Source organism: Balaenoptera acutorostrata, chromosome 15 (genome assembly GCF_949987535.1).
Source record: "Balaenoptera acutorostrata chromosome 15, mBalAcu1.1, whole genome shotgun sequence".
Classification (NCBI taxonomy): domain Eukaryota; kingdom Metazoa; phylum Chordata; class Mammalia; order Artiodactyla; family Balaenopteridae; genus Balaenoptera; species Balaenoptera acutorostrata.
This window is the reverse complement of record NC_080078.1, coordinates 66,477,826-66,492,010: the sequence shown is the minus strand read 5'-3', so window position 1 is coordinate 66,492,010 and position 14,185 is coordinate 66,477,826. Positions and strand designations below refer to the sequence as shown.

At 39.6% G+C, this 14,185-nt stretch overlaps 1 protein-coding gene across 3 annotated transcripts in view; it reads right to left on the bottom strand.

Annotated features, from left to right (window-relative positions):
• Nucleotides 1-14,185, bottom strand: part of CNBD2 (cyclic nucleotide binding domain containing 2) — a 78,233-nt gene that overhangs the window by 28,646 nt on the left and 35,402 nt on the right. For all 3 annotated transcript variants that reach the window (XM_057528481.1, XM_057528482.1, XM_028169352.2), the window contains one exon: nt 9,267-9,381. In XM_057528481.1, the coding sequence (XP_057384464.1) occupies nt 9,267-9,381 (115 nt within the window). The remainder of the gene's footprint in view (nt 1-9,266; nt 9,382-14,185) is intronic.

Genomic DNA, 14,185 nt, shown 5'->3' with positions numbered 1-14,185 from the left:
AAACTATAAGACACTGATGAAAGAAATTAAAGATGATACCAACAGATGGAGAGATATACCATGTTCTTGGATTGGAAGAATCAACATTGTGAAAATGAGTATACTACCCAAAGCAATCTACAGATTCAATGCAATCCCTATCAAATTACCAATGGCATTTTTTACGGAGCTAGAACAAATCATCTTAAAATTTGTATGGAGACACAAAAGACCCCGAATAGCCAAAGCAGTCTTGAGGCAAAAAAATGGAGCTGGAGGAATCAGACTCCCTGACTTCAGACTATACTACAAAGCTACAGTAATCAAGACAATATGGTACTGGCACAAAAACAGAAACATAGATCAATGGAACAAGATAGAAAGCCCAGAGATTAACCCACGCACCTATGGTCAACTAATCTATGACAAAGGAGGCAAAGATATACAATGGAGAAAAGACAGTCTCTTCAATAAGTGGTGCTGGGAAAACTGGACAGCCACATGTAAAAGAATGAAATTAGAATACTCCCTAACACCATACACAAAAATAAACTCAAAATGGATTAGAGACCTAAATGTAAGACTGGACACTATAAAACTCTTAGAGGAAAACATAGGAAGAACACTCTTTGACATAAATCACAGCAAGATCTTTTTCGATCCACCTCCTAGAGTAATGGAAATAAAAACAGAAATAAACAAGTGGGACCTAATGAAACTTCAAAGCTTTTGCACAGCAAAGGAAACCATAAACAAGATGAAAAGACAACCCTCAGAATGGGAGAAAATATTTGCAAATGAATCAACGGACAAAGGATTAATCTCCAAAATATATAAACAGCTCATTCAGCTCAATATCAAAGAAACAAACACCCCAATCCAAAAATGGGCAGAAGACCTAAATAGACATTTCTCCAAAGAAGACATACAGACGGCCACGAAGCACATGAAAAGATGCTCAACATCACTAATTATTAGAGAAATGCAAATCAAAACTACAATGAGGTATCACCTCACTCCTGTTAGAATGGGCATCATCAGAAAATCGACAAACAATAAATGCTGGAGAGGGTGTGGAGAAAAGGGAACCCTCTTGCACTGTTGGTGGGAATGTAAATTGATACAGCCACTATGGAGAACAATATGGAGGTGCCTTAAAAAACTAAAAATAGAATTACCATATGACCCAGCAATCCCACTACTGGGCATATACCCAGAGAAAACCGTAATTCAAAAAGACACGTGCACCCGAATGTTCATTGCAGCACTATTTACAATAGCCAGGTCATGGAAGCAACCTAAATGCCCATCAACAGACGAATGGATAAAGAAGTCGTGGTGGTACATATATACAATGGAATATTACTCAGCCATAAAAAGGAACGAAATTGAGCCATTTGTTGAGAAGTGGATGGATCTAGAGACTGTCATACAGAGTGAAGTAAGTCAGAAAGAGAAAAACAAATATCGTATATTAATGCATGTATGTGGAACCTAGAAAAATGGTACAGATGAGCCAGATTGCAGGGCAGAAGTTGAGACACAGATGTAGAGAATGGACATATGGACACCAAGGGGGGAAAACTGCGATGAGGTGGGGATGGTGGTGTGCTGAATTGGGCGATTGTGATTGACATGTATACACTGATGTGTATAAAACTGATGCCTAATAAGAACCTGCAGTATAAAAAAACAAACAAAACAACTAATACTAAACTTTCATTGGGTTATTTGTATGGAAATATGTTAATATAAATGTTTCAGACATTACATGAAATTTCTAAAAATCTTATATTTGTATTTGTATGGAAATATGTATGGAAATATGTTAATATAAATGTTTCAGACATTACATGAAATTTCTAAAAATCTTATATTTGTATTTGTATGGAAATATGTATGGAAATATGTTAATATAAATGTTTCAGACATTACATGAAATTTCTAAAAATCTTATATTTGTATTTGTATGGAAATATGTTAATATAAATGTTTCAGACATTACATGAAATTTCTAAAAATCTTATATTTGTATTTGTATGGAAATATGTATGGAAATATGTTAATATAAATGTTTCAGACATTACATGAAATTTCTAAAAATCTTATATTTGTATTTGTATGGAAATATGTATGGAAATATGTTAATATAAATGTTTCAGACATTACAGGAAATTTCTAAAAATCTTATATTTGTATTTGTATGGAAATATGTATGGAAATATGTTAATATAAATGTTTCAGACATTACAGGAAATGTCTAAAAATCTTATATGTTCTGGTATAATGTTATAAGTAATAATCCTAGTTATTACTTTAAAATGTATATCTCAGAAATAACTAATTTTCTTGTCAACTGCATTATTATGAACTTTCATCAAATCTTTAACCATGGTCATGTTTAAGTCTTTTGTCATTTACAGACAGTTCTGGGTGTACTCTGATGATTTTGCAAATATGTTCCTATAAAAGGGTTTCATCTTCAAGAAATTCATGGAAAAGACTCTGACAAGTACAGGTTTCTGGTAACTGACTGTACTGCTGAACTGAATGAATAAGCATTTTCAGAACTCTAATGAAAAACTGATGAACTCATAAAAGTGCTAACAAAAGATCAAGATAAAAAAAAAAAGAAATTAATTACAAGGGACTGAGTGAACTGATGAGGATGAGTATAATTTTTGTGACTTTCTGTCTGAATTAAAAAAAAAAAATCCCACAAGGACTCAGAGGAAAAGAATATACAAATCAATTTTCACTGCAAAGTAAAGGAGCTGTTACAGTGGAGGATTACTGGACTGAATGTCAATATTATGACATAGTATAACTGTGTTTCATGTTTGGTAATTGCAATCATTGTTGCTTTTGTTGTGGTCATCCATGTACAATGCTTGGTGTCAGTCTATTTATCTCTTGTAAAAATAAAATACAGTGTGTGTGTGTGGAAAAAAAAAAAAAAAAAAAACACTGTGGCTTCCACTATTGTCCCTCTGTGCCAGGTCCTGAGCGAGAGCCTTTACAACCATTACATCTAGACAAATGTCATTAGCCTTATTTAAGAGAGAAAATGAGAGGCAGAGTTTAACACCCAGGAAAGGGCTGAAGCTTGTATTTGAACTCAGGTGTTTCTGATTCAAAGCTCATGTCTTTCCATTAACAGATCACATTTTTCTGGGCTTTCAAACCGGGACTGGGGGCAGGAGCAGCAATAGAAAATAAGTGGATGGCCAGCCATAGAAACTTGGACAAGTCTCAATCTCCTGGAGTCCTCCTAGGACTATTGTAAGCATTATAGATAAGTATGTGCTATGCCTAACACAGTGCCTGGAACATAATAGGTCCTCTGTGAGCATTATTAAAAAGATCTCCAAGATGGGGCTTCCCTGGTGGTGCAGTGGTTAAGAATCTGCCTGCCAATGCAGGGGACACGGGTTCGAGCCCTGGTCCGGGAAGATCCCACATGCCACGGAGCAACTAAGCCCGTGCGCCACAACTACTGAGCCTGTGCTCTAGAGCCCACGAGCCACAACTACTGAGCCCATGTGCCACAACTACTGAAGCCCACGTGCCTAGAGCCCGTGCTCCGCAACAAGAGAAGCCTCTGCAATGAGAAGCCCATGGACCGCAACAAAGAGTAGCCGCCGCTCGCCACAACTAGAGAAAGCCCGCGCGCAGCAACGAAGACCCAACACAGCCAAAAATAAATAAATAAATAAATATATTAAATTAAAAAAAAAAAGATCTCCAAGATGGGAATTCCCTGGTGGTGCAGTGGTTAAGAATCCGCCTGCCAATGCAGGGGACACGGGTTCGAGCCCTGGTCCGGGAAGATCCCACATGCCGCGGAGCAACTAAGCCCGTGCGCCACAACTACTGAGCCTGTGCTCTAGAGCCCATGAGCCACAACTACTGAAGCCCATGCGCCACAACTACTGAAGCCCATGCACCTAGAGCCTGTGCTCCGCGACAAGAGAAGCCACCACAATGAGTAGCCCCCACTTACCGCAACTAGAGAAAGCCCGTGCGCAGCAACGAAGACCCAATGCAGCCAAAAAAATAAATAAATAAAAGAAATAAATTTTTTTAAAAAATAAAAAGATCTCCAAGAGAATACCACTCAGAAACACTATGCTGAGTGAAAGGAACCAGATACAAAAGAGTACATACTATATGACTCCATTTACATGAAACCCTAGGAAAGACAAATGTAACCTATAGTGATGGAAAGCAGATCAGTAGTTGCCCAGGGCCAGGGGTGAAGGATAGGGATTGACTGGGAAGGGGCACAAGGGAACTTTTGGGGGTGATGGAAATGTTCTATAACTTGATTGTGGTGGTTACAACAGATGTAAATTTGTTAAAATTCATTGAACTACACACTTTAAATGTGTCTTTTATTGTACGAAAATGAAACCTTAATGATATTGATTTAAAAAATAGATCTTCTGGGAGTTCCCTGGTGGCCTAGTGGTTAGGATCCTGGGCTCCCACTGCTGTGGCCTGGGTACAACCCCTGGTCAGGGAATGGAGATCCCACAAGCTGTGCAGCACGACCAAAAAAAAAAAAAACCTCTCCAGTGTTAGTATTAAAATTAATGTTAATAGTAATAAACTCAAACTACACAAGGAGTAGGCCTAGAAAAACAAAGCATATATAAAAAAGCCCTAAGTACAACCTATTTAGAAGGCATTTTAGCAATACTTATCAACATTTTAAATGTGCATAGCCAGTACACACTGGACCAATTACTTGATCCAGTAATTCTAAGAATTTATCCAATATGTTTTTGTGCACAAGTATGCAAAGATAAACACACCAGGAAATTCACCACAGTAGGTTAACAGCGAAAAATTGGAAATAACCCAAAATATCTGTAAAAGGTAATTGGTTTAATTGTGGTATATCCATACAAGAGAATAAAACTCAGCTATTAAGAACCATAGATCTACACTTCTGCTTCCAGCCAAACAGAGTAACAGGGACTACTCTCCCACCTGAAACTAATAAAATACTGGGCTAAATACATGAAAAAAGTGGCTTTCATGACACTGGGCATCAGGCCATGAAGAACCATTATCCCTGCAAGATAGAAAACAAATGGCCTGAGCCCTACTATTGCCCCAGCCGACCACCTGGAGACCTTCTGGGCAATGGTGCAGGAAAGGGAAACCCAGAAGGAGCCCGGCAATCTCTCTGAATTAATGAGACAGAAGTGAGTCCAGGGAAGACAAGGCAGCTGGAGTTCACAGAGCAGAGTCCCAGAGAGGAGAGAGTTGCACAAAGAGAGAACTCTGAAGATCTTCCGAGGGTCCCCTTCGGTCTCAGCTGAGTACTGAGCAATACATGAATGATGTTAGGAAACCACCAGTGGTTAGGCAGCCACTAAGATGGTCCTCAGTGATTCCCACCTCCTGATGGCCACACATTTGTGTACTATCCTCCCGTTAAGTGTGGGCTGGATTTGATTCTAATGAATAGAATATAGCAGAAGTGATGGGATGTCACTTTTGAGGTTAGGTTTAAAAGATTGTGGCTTCTGCCTTGGGTATACTCTGTGTTGCTCTCTCTCACTCCTGGGGAAGCAAGCTGCCATGTCATAAAACAGCCCTGTAGAGACACCCACAAGGTGAGGGACCAAGGTTTGCAAATAGCCACGTAAGTGAACTTGGAAGTGGGTGCCTCTCAAGTGAGTCTTCAGATGAGACCACAACCCTGGCAGACAGCTGCAACCTCACGACAGAACTTGAGCCAGAGGCAGCTGGCTAAGCCATGCTCAGATTTCTGACCCACAGAAACTGAGAGATAATAAATATTGTTTTAAGTCACTAAGTTTTGGGATAATTTGTTATGCAGTAATAGATACAAAAATACTACCCAAGGCTGGGGAAAGAACCACCCAAAATGTTTAGAGGGATAAATAATCAGAGTTCACACAGGACCAGAAATAGTTCCTATTCTCAATAGCTAGAATAGAAAGCCTCACAAGTCGTGGGCACCTGTGGAATATTCAGAATGGCTTTGTCTCATGAATGGGGCAAAATTAGCTCTAGATTAAACACTGCTCTGATCTTACCTACCAAAGCCTAAATACTAGTCTTTAAAAGATCAAAATATTTCCAAGTAACTTACCTGCATCCCAGAACAAATCTCAAAAATATTTACAGGAATTTTTAAATATGCAGCACCCAAAATTCACAGTTTCTAGCATTCTGTGAAAACTTACCAAACATGCAAAGAAGTAGGAAAATATGAACCATATAAAGAGAAAAAAACAATAAACTGAAACTGACCCAGAAATCACACAGATAACAGAATTAGTATGCAAGGACATTAAAATAGCTATTATAATTGTATTCCAAAGAGGAAATTGTGTGTATATTAAGCAGAGACATGGAAATTATTTAAGGAAAAAAAAAAGACCCAAATCAAACTTCTAGATATGAAAACTGCAAGGTCTGAAATGAAAAATACATGGATGGGATTAATAGCAGATTAGACAATGCAGAAGAAAGACTACTGAATTTGGAGACATAGCAATAAAAATGATCAAAAATGAGAGAAGACAACAACAAAAAATTAACAGAACATCAGTGAAACAACTTCAAGCAGTCCAATATACATGTGATTGGAGTCCTCAAAGTGGAAGAGAAAGAAGGAAAGATAGAAAAAAAATTTTTTTAAATAATGGTCAAAACATTCCAAATCTGATGAAAAATATAAACCCAAAGATCCAAAAAACTAAATGAACCCCAAGCACAGAAACATGACAAAAATTTTGCAAAGGCACAGTGTGACCAAATTGTTTAAAACTACTGATAAAGAGAAAAATTTTAAACCAACCAGGGCAGGGCAGTGGTGATCACTCTACCATGTACAGAAATATCGAATCACTATGTTGTGCACCAGGAACTAACATAGTGTCGTGGGTCAATTACCCTTCAAAAATAAACAAGCTCATAGAAAAAGAGATCAGATTTGTGGTTACCAGAGGCAGGGGGTAGGGCAGAGGGGGAATTGGATGAAGGTGGTCAAAAGGTACAAACATCTGGGGCTTCCCTGGTGGCGCAGTGGTTAAGGATCCGCTTGCCAATGCAGGGGACACGGGTTCAAGCCCTGGTCCAGGAAGATTCCACATGCCACGGAGCAACTAAGCCCGTGCACCACAGCTACTGAGCCTGCGCTCTAGATCCTGTGAGCCATAACTACTGAGCCCGTGTGCCACAACTACTGAAGCCCGTGTGCCTAGAGCCCATGCTCTGCAACAAGAGAAGCCACCACAATGAGAAGCCCACACACCGCAACGAAGAGTAGCCCGCACTCGCTGCAACTAGAGGAAGTCCACGGGCAGCAATAAAGACCCAACGCAGCCAAAAATAAATAAATAAAAAAATTTTTAAATTTTTTAAAAAGGTACAAACATCTACTGATAAGATAAATACTAAGTAATAGAGATGTAATGTACAACATGATTAATATAATTAACCCTGCTGTATGTTATATACAAAAGCTATTAAGAGAGTAAATCCTAAGAGTTATCACAAGAAAAATTTTTTTTCTTTTTTCTTTTGTATCTATGTGAAACGATGGATGTTCACTAAACTTATTGTGGTAATCACTTCATGATGTATTTAAGTCAAATCATAATGCTGTATACCTTAAACTTACACAGTGCTGTATGTCAATTATATTTCAATAAAACTAGAAGAAAAGAGAACAGCCATAGCAAAAAGGCATTATTATGTACAAAGGATATACAAAGTTATGCAAAGAGATTATACAAAGATAAGAAGGTTGGCAGACTTCTTATTGAAAACAATGCAAGCCAGAAGACAGACTTTAATGCAAATCTTTAAAATATTGAGCAAAAAAAAAACAACAAAAAAACCCCTGTTAACCTTGAATTCTATACAACAAAAAATTTCTTTTAAAAATTAAGACAAAATCATTTTTAGACATAGAAAAGCTGAAAGAAATGTTAAAGGAAATACTTCGGGCAGAAGGAAATTGTACAATGGAAATCTGGACCTATACAAAGGCATGAAGAACATCAGGAATAGTACCACATAGGTAAATATAAAATACTTTTGTTCTTATTATTTAAATATATTTAAAAGATAATTGTTTAAAGCAAAAGTGACAACTGTGTATTGTAAGGTTTTTAAAATATGTGAAGGTAGAATATTTGACAATAGCTCAAAATCTGAGAAGGGAGAAATGGAAGTATATTGTCATAAGGTTCTGATTCTGTATGTGAAGTGGCATAATATCACTTGAAGGTAGCCTGTGATAAGTTAAAGGTATGTTCAACAAACTATAAAGCAACCACGGAAATAAAAGGACAAAGAGTTAGAGCTAATAAGCCAACAGAGAAAATGAAATGGAATCATACAAAATAGTCCAAAAGAAGGCAGGGAAGAAAAAGAATGTATTTAATACCACTGAACTGTGTGCTTAAAAATGGTTAAGATAGTAAATTTTACGATATGTGTATTTTGCCATAGTAAAAAAAAAAAAAAATGGGGGGGGGGGGAAATGTGTGGGATGTAGCTTTTTCTCTGGTGGATTAGCAATGGAAAAGAGAGAAAAAAAGAATTGACATGAGAAGAGAGCTGAAATTTACTGAGCATCTCCCAGGCCCTGTGCACACATGATCTGATTCAGCGCTCCTAGTAACCTGTGTGATGATGACAGTGAACATCTACTATATACTAATGCATCTAGGTAGTGTTCTAAGAGCATTTTATACTCATTTGCTTAATTTTACAACAAGCCTATGAGGCAGGGACCATGAGTCATGTTTTACAGACTCTGAGGGCATTGGTGCGCAGGGACACGGAATCATTTGCCCAGTATCCACACAGCTAGTAAGAGAAGGACCCTGAATTCAAACATAGTTTGGCCCTGGGCCTATGCTCTTAACCACGACACCAGCGACAGACCCCAAGACACCAGGCCCAGAGGCTTGAGTACTCACCAAAATCACCCTGCTAATCAGTGGTATTCAAACCTGGCTCTGTCTAGCTCCAAGCTCTCTTTTTTCCACCCCTCTCCCTGGGAGAACCTGAAGCAAAGGGGAAAGGCTGAAATTGGCTGCAGGGGTGGGCAGGAGCCTCACCTCGGAGGGCCACGTGGACCCGGTTTCCACAGCTGGTAGAAGAAGGATGTCTATCCTGCCAGGCCTTTCCAGCTCTAGATTTCTAAGATTTTGTGGACCAGGCACTGAGAACCCGCAGGATCAGGCACCCCCTGCCGTGCTGCGGGCTGCCGGATGTGGATGTTGGCTTACCCTTGAGGTGGGTGTTGGGAGGTCTGTCGTCTATCAGCTGCAGGTGCTGCCAGATCCACTTGTGGTAGAAGGGCGAGGTCGCAAGATTTATCAACTGCAGTACTTCACAGCTGCCCTGCACACACGTCAAGAGACACAAGCAGAAGTGTCAACCCCAGCTCCAGGTAGGCTAGGCTTTGAAGATAAGCTCTCTTTTGTTTTACTTACTTAATGCAAGTGGTTTCAGGTCCTTTTTAAAAATGAAAATGTTATCTATTCATCATAAAAAATTCAAATAGCTAAAGAGGCATGAGAACTAAAAAAACAAAAAATCACCATTGAGGATGTTATTGGGACAACTGGTGAAACTGATTATGGACTATAGATTATATATAATATCAATGTTAAATTCCTAGATTTCAAAAATTATTCTGTGGTTAATTTCTGATCTTAGAAAATAATCACTTAAGTATATAGGGGTAAATGAATATGATGAATGATACTTAACTCTCAAATGATTCAGGCAGGAAAAAAATATACATATATATAAAAGCAAATGTGGCAAAATGTTAATAATTGTTGAAGCCAGGTTAGGGTTATACAGGAATTCTTTGTACTGTTCTTGCAAATTTTCTGTAAATTTAAAATCATTCCAAAACCAAAAGTTTAAAAAATATTCAAATCAAACAAAGAAGAACATAGAGAAAGTTAAAACTATGTTAATCCTAACACTCAGAAATAACAAGGGTAACACTTTGGTGAATATTATTTCAAACTCTTCTCTCTAAGCATATAAGATGTATAAATACAATTTTTCATAAATAAGTCCTTTTATGTAAAACAGACTCTTGTAACCTTTTTAAAAGCTCAATAATATATCAAGGACATCTTTTTATGCCAAGCAATATGGTTCTATGCTATTGTTTTTAATGATTGCATATTATTCTATGTATGCCATAATTTACATAAAATTAAAAATAAATATTCCGTTGAGCAAAAGAAGTCAGACACAAGGAGCACATACAATATGATTCCATTTACACAAAGTTAAAGAATAGGCAAAAGTAATCTGTGGTGACAGAAGTCAGAAGAGTGGGTACCTGTGTGGGGGCATTTTGTCTGGGAAAGGACGTAAGGGAGCCTCTGAGGTACTGAAAATGTCCTCTATCTTGATTTGGGTGATGCTTACACAGGGGTATACATATATAAAAATTCATCAAGCTGTAGAAGTCTAGATTTGAGGTGCTTATTGCATATATGTTACACCTCAGGAAAACATTTTTGAAGATTAATATTTAGTTGTTTCTAATTTGCCAGTATTATATATAACTCTGATTTCGTTCAGGACAACAAAATCCCCAGTTTAAAAAAACTCACCACCTTCCCAAACTCTCCTACAGTGGGGCTGGTAGTGACTCAATTCTGGCTAATGAGATATAAGTGGAAGACTGATGGATAAATCTCCAAGGAAAGCTATGGTTATCCTTCCCACTACCTTCTGCCTGAAACTCAGATGTGATGGCTGGAGGTGGAACAGCCATACTGTCACCATTAGGATGAAAGCCATAAACTGTGGACGATGAAGGGAGAAGCTAGAAGGGGTCTGGGTTCTTGATGACTTCCTAGGACAGCTGTTCTAGCCCTGGATTGCTTAATTCTAGACTATTAATACTGTGACCTGCAGTGGACAGCAACTTTTAACTGATAACCTTGTACTTACATCTTAACACCCGTAGTGGTCATTAAGGCAAGTACTTGAGTTCTCCTTCCAGGCACATGGTAGGATTATACTTTTCTACCCTTTGAATTAGGCATGGCCTTCTTACCACTTTGGCCAATTTCCTTAGCAAAGTGACTTGTGATAATCCTGGGTAGAAACTTTAAAAGCCAGGGAATTCCCTGGCGGTCCAGTGGTTAGGACTTGGTGCTCTCACTGCGGGGGCCCCGGGTTCGATCCTTGGTTGGGGAACTAAGATCCTGCAAGCCGCTCAGCGAGGCCTAAATAAATAAATAAATAAATAAATAAAAGCCATCACTTGACTCTCAATATTACCTTCTCCTGTTCTGTTGATCATGGAATCATGGGTCAAGAGGGGTCCATGTCTCCATGTGACCTGGGTCCCTGAGTGACCATGAGGAGTAAGGCTTCCTGCTGACCTGCTATGATCAGGTAGTGGGAGGAAGGAATATATCTTTGTCAATCCACTGAGATCTGAGGATTTTAAAAATAATTGTGGCTTAATCCAGTTTATCCTAATATAATACCTATGCTTGACTATCTCCTTGGGATTCATTCCTAAAGGTATTATGCATGTTCTAAATTTTGATACATATTTCCAAACAGCCCTCCAGAAAAGTTAGATAAGTTTTTTTTTAATAAATTTACTTATTTTATTTATTTATTTATTTTTTGGTGCATTGGGTCTTCGTTGCTACATGTGGGCTTTCTCTAGTTGCGGTGAGCAGGGGCTACTCTTTGCTGTGGTGCGCGGGCTTCTCATTGCGGTGGCTTCTCTTGTTGCGGAGCACGGGCTCTAGGCACGCGGGCTTCAGTAGTTGCGGCACGTGGGCTCAGTAGTTGTGGCGCACGGGCTTAGTTGCTCCGTGGCATGTGGGATCTTCCCAGACCAGGGCTCGAACCGGTGCCCCCTGCATTGGCAGGAGGATTCTTAACCACTGAGCCACCAGGGAAGTCCCTGGAAATGTTAGATAAGTTTACACTCTGTCCAACAGTGCATAACAGAACCTGTTGTAATACATCTTTGTAGTACATTGACAACTGGGTTCTCACAACCCTTTTAATCTTTTCTAATCTGAGAGGCAAGAAAGATACGTCATTTTTCTTATGTATTTCATACTTTATAAAATCTTAATCTTTTTTAGTAGGAATTCTAAAAGACACATTATACAGGGTTAAGGTTCAAGATAGATTACTGCTGAACAGGAAGGAGAAGAAGAGATCAAACATTTAATAAGCCCTTATTATATTCCAGGCATTGTGTTAGGAGCTTTATTTATTTATTTATTTATTTTTTAAAAGATGAGCTATTCTATTTATTTATTTATTTATCCTTGGCTGTGTTGGGTCCTCGTTTCTGTGCGAGGGCCCTCTCCAGCTGCGGCAAGCGGGGGCCACTCCTCATCGCGGGGCGCGGGCCTCTCACCATCGCGGCCTCTCCCGTTGCGGAGCACAGGCTCCAGACGCGCAGGCTCAGCAGTTGTGGCTCACGGGCCCAGTCGCTCCGCGGCATGTGGGATCCTCCCAGACCAGGGCTCGAACCCGTGTCCCCTGCACCGGCAGGCAGACTCCCAACCACTGCGCCACCAGGGAAGCCCAGGAGCTTTATTCAACATTCATTCAACAAACATTTATCCACCAGGAACTGCAGGTACTGGAGAAACACACGTGAGCAGTTCTCTCTGGAAAGACTCTCATGGGTCTTTAATCGCATCTGTATCTGTGGAAAAAACAATTTCACCATGTGTTCCCAAATGATAAACTGTTCAAAATGAGTTGATTATGGGCATTAATTATGTTTGTAGTGCTAGCGGAAATCATGTTCTCCAACTTTGCCGTGACCCCAAGGACGCACAGCCACCCGATGCTGATTTCTCCCTCTAGTGGCAATATCAGTAAACTACAGGAGTCGGGACAACTGTTTTTAGCAGATGAACATTTAAGCAGCTGGTCAGGTGGGAAATTAAAATGAGAAAAAAAGATCAGTCCCTTTCGAGGTGGCAGGTGCACTTCAACTCCAGCCAGAGTGGCCACACCAGAATATAGCCTGGTATTGCCTGATCTTCTGAATATTCAAAAGAAGCCAGAAATCAGAACTTTTATGTAGAATCTTCACATTAACAATTAAATCAGGTTTTAGCAAAACACTATAAGGGATAAACCAACTCATCTGTTAGGCAAGAGGCTCTCTACCTGCTGTCATTTTGTGACATCTGTATTAGTTTTCTCAGAATGAAGTTCAAGCATTAGAAATCACCTGTGATGCTTATTCAGATGCAGATTTCCAGAGTTAATGAAGCAGAATTTCTGGAGTGAGGCAGGACTCCGCCATTTTCAGAAGCACTCTAGGAGTTTGTTATGCTTACCAAAATTTGAAAATTCTTCCCTTAGATCAGGGGTCCTCCAGCTTTAGTGCACATCAGAATCACCCAGAAGCAGATGTCAGTGTTGTCAGAACACAGATTACTGAGCTCCTTCTCCCAGAGTGTTGGGTTTAATAGCTCTTGGGTGGGCCCGAGAATTTGCCTTTCTAATGAGTTCCCAGGTGTCGTTGCTGGTCCAGCGACAACATTTTGAGAACCACTGGATTAGAGGGTGACTGAGGTGAGTGAGTATGTGCTGAGCTAATCTCATCCTCACAGACTTTATGAAGTAAGCACATAGTCCCATTTTACAGATAAAGAAATGAAGGCTAAACCAGATTAAGAACCTTCTGCTGGTCAGGATGTAACCATCACGCTGAGTAAAGAAAGTCTTGAATTTATATGCCTTACTGCTCATCTCCCCCATCTTTTCTGGTTATACAGTATCAAAAGAGCTTAGAGTTAAATTTGCAAACACATGGCATTCTTGGCTTTGGAGGCAATCACCCCAATATTTTAGGAAAGAGGAAGCAGATATCAGGGGAGAAAGAATGGCAAATTATTCAGGTTGGCCTTCAGGGCTCTCCACCACCAGTTTCTCTTCTAGGCTTTCTCCCACCTCTCCTCACATGACCATCAGGATTCTCCAAACTTATCAAACTCTTCCCCCCTCCACTGGCAAGGACCTCATCCTCATCCTCGCCCTCCTCCGGGTCAGATCCTGTGCATCCAATCCCCTTTTAGTGTTAGTGTGTAGAGGCTGGAAACCAAACACTACATTTCCCAAGGTACCTTGAAGCTAAGGCTCTGGATGGGATTTGGGTTCCACCAATCCAGTG